A 3,027-nucleotide genomic window follows, 5' to 3' on the forward strand; every position below is an offset into this window, starting at 1 on the left:
TGTCTGACTGGGCCTCGTGTCACTTTATGTTCAACAAATTGGGCCCCGAGTTCAAAAAGGTTAAGAACCCCTGATCTAAGTTGGGGGTAACCCTCAGCTACTATCATAACCCATTTTAGCTCTATATCTGTAAAATGAACAGATTTAGCCATTTTTGTGTAAAYTGCTGACATGTTTGTGAGACATTTTGCTAATGAACAGCTAAAAACGGCCACATCAGTTCAATCAAAGCGACGTGTGACACAAATATATCAGAGACAACAGAGACGCCACCTCCTGAGTGATGGYGTCAGAGGAAGAGGGCATCCTCCTCCTCTTCACAGGTGACTTGTGCGTCGACTCCACGAAGGCTCTGTACGTCATCAGCTGCAGCTCATAATCCTAGGAGGGAAAACACGTAATTGTTCATGTGTCTGTTAGYAAAATATCTCCTGAGCCAGTGGACAGAGGTGAGCGTCTCACCTTGACCGAGGTGCAGAACTGTTTGGAGTGAGTCTGACACTCGTCCAGTTTGGYCTGGTTCTGTTCGATCTCTGCCACCAAAGCCTGAAAGACAGGAACGCGACACSGTGACGAGGCGTTTCTGATGTGGGGGGTGACGGGTTTCGGGTCTGCGGTACCGACCGTCTGCTGGGCCAGCTGTTCAGACAGAGCCCGGCTGTCCGTCTGTCCGGGTTGTGCGCTCTCTTGTCTCTCTGTCGTCTCTTCGATCCACCGGATCAGATCCGAGTGTCCGTCTCTGTACTGCCGCAGCGACGAGCCCACCGACTCCAGGTCGGCCCGTCTGCACACAAACAGAACCRATCAGAACACAGACCCTCGGTCTTTATGAACACAATGAGCTTCAGATTTCCTGTTTTGAACTGGATCGAGAAGAAACTGCATAAATGTCAAAGTCGTGATTTTTGTTTTAGAAAAGACCTGAGACGTGCTTCATCCTTCAGCTGATCATCAAACCTTCAGCTAACAGATCCAATTGTTAAAGATAAAATCCTATTTCTGTCATCTGTGCTCGTTTTTCATTGATTCTACTAAATAAACAGAAAAAAAAACGAGGTGTTTGTGACGAGCTGCTGGGAACAAAGAGCCTAAAGATCTGAAGAAAAACTGGGTCTTTGTTAACCTCTTCAGCTCCAGGGGCTTTACTTGTAGTTATTCTCTAAATACCATGCTGAGATGTAACTGAGYATCTCAGCATTTACAAACTCTACTTAAATAATCTTGGTATCAAAATAAAGCAACACYTGGGAGATTTCATCAGAAGTCTAAGTATTAACACAGCTGCTGTGGTTTTAGAGATATTGAGAATGGAACATTATTTTTTTTTATTTCACCTGAATAATTGTTGCATTAGACAGTATATAACCCATTTAAACCCATAATGAATCAGGCTAAAAACTCTTGGAAACCATAAATCCACCTGTGAACATCACCTGTGCAAAGATTCATTTTGCTAAAATGAACTGGAGCAAAGTTACAGAGGTTTTAGTAAAGAAATAATTTAGTGTTTTGTCATTCTGCACAGGACAGACCATGATGGTTCCATTAATAAATGTTAATGTTTAGTTTTTACATCCAAAAGTTATTTATTTTTTCTTACCTGTCTTAAAAGACTTGTTATTTAATGTTTGTTCTTTTGAAAAATTATCCAAACATTTATTTGTCACCATATATATATATAATATAAAATAATGAGAAATTATTTTTGACTTCAGTTGGATCAAATTCACTCAAAATKAAGTAAAAAGAAAACTTTCAACACATTTTACAACATATTTAGGTATCTACTTTGACTAGCTTTAAAATAAACGTCAAGAAATTTTTCCTTTACAGATTTGCTTGTTTGTATTTACAGATTTGCAATGATGACATTTTGTACAGTTTGTTGACTTTCTGATTCAACTGCCTGTCATTTAAACTGTGTTTGGATGTAAAAACAGTTTCCATGAGCTTTTAGCCAAGATTCTTAGCTTTAGTTTCAAACCAAACATTTCAGGTTCAGCTGACAGATCTGAAGTTAAAAGAAGTTAAAAGAAAGAGAAAACAGAAAAAGCTGCTTTGCTCACGAGGTTAAAGGAAATAATTGACTGGATTGTTACTTAAAGGAGACCAAATGTTAGAAAACAAATTTAACATTCATGCTAATATTTCTTCTTTTCTCTCTCTTATTTATTCCATCATGTAAAGAAATAAAAGCTGAAGAGTTTCTGATGAATCACCGTGTTTCTATCTGTCTTCTGATGCTGCTCCACCTCTCTGCCGTCTGATTGGCTCTCTCCTGGTAGCGCTCCAGCTCGGGGCTCCGGTCCGAGTGCAGCCTGCTGAGCTGAGACCCCGCCTCTTTAGCCCGATCCACCTGACCCTGCAGGACCTGGAAGAGTTCTTCATGTTCGGTGGCCTCCGCCTGCCAGCGCTGGAGAAAGGAAGCCGTCAGAGTCGGAGTGAAAAAGTTAAAGTTTTATTTTAGAGTCGGGGAGGGGAGGGGGGGTGGTCTCACCCCGAGCTGGTCTCTCAGGTTCTGAATGGCTGCTGTGTCCGCAGGAACCATGTCCTCCTCGCTCAGTCTGCTCTCGTACTTCCTGACCTGGCTCTCCGCCTCCTCCAGGCGCCGCAGCAGGACCTCCACAGTYTTCAACCTGAGCAGGTAAAGTCAAATAAAAATCACTACAAATAAAATAATCTGCTTTTTACGCCTGGAGAGAAACGGCTCACTGACTTCTCCAGGTAGACAGATGACAGGTGGTGCACTTTATCCATCCGGTCCACCGCCTGACCCAGCTCCGAGCGCAGAGCGGGAACGCCGGGGGACGCCGACTTCTCCTGGAAGAACCCGACGCAGCGTCGAGACACGTCGCCCAAACTGGAGCGCAGCGCGTCCAGCTCCGACTGCAGCGTCTGCACCAGAAACCAGAAAACACATTTCATTTACAACAACCAGAAAACACATTTCATTTACAACAACCAGAAAACACATTTCATTTACAACAACCAGAAAACACATTTCATTTACAACAACCAGAAAACACA

The 3,027-nt window shown here is 43.0% G+C and overlaps 1 protein-coding gene across 1 annotated transcript in view; it reads right to left on the minus strand.

Moving 5' to 3' along the window:
- Window positions 1-273: 273 nt before the first annotated feature.
- LOC106529120 (microtubule-actin cross-linking factor 1) overlaps window positions 274-3,027 on the minus strand; it is a gene marked incomplete at its 3' end in the record, with an annotated part of 10,021 nt that continues 7,267 nt past the window's right edge. The window contains 6 exon segments of the mRNA XM_014024459.1: window positions 274-381; window positions 463-546; window positions 625-784; window positions 2,220-2,413; window positions 2,498-2,636; window positions 2,717-2,895. Coding sequence (XP_013879913.1) covers window positions 274-381; window positions 463-546; window positions 625-784; window positions 2,220-2,413; window positions 2,498-2,636; window positions 2,717-2,895 — 864 coding nt within the window.

The sequence above is a fragment of the Austrofundulus limnaeus genome, unplaced genomic scaffold (genome assembly GCF_001266775.1).
Source record: "Austrofundulus limnaeus strain Quisiro unplaced genomic scaffold, Austrofundulus_limnaeus-1.0 Scaffold424, whole genome shotgun sequence".
In the NCBI taxonomy this organism is placed as follows: domain Eukaryota; kingdom Metazoa; phylum Chordata; class Actinopteri; order Cyprinodontiformes; family Rivulidae; genus Austrofundulus; species Austrofundulus limnaeus.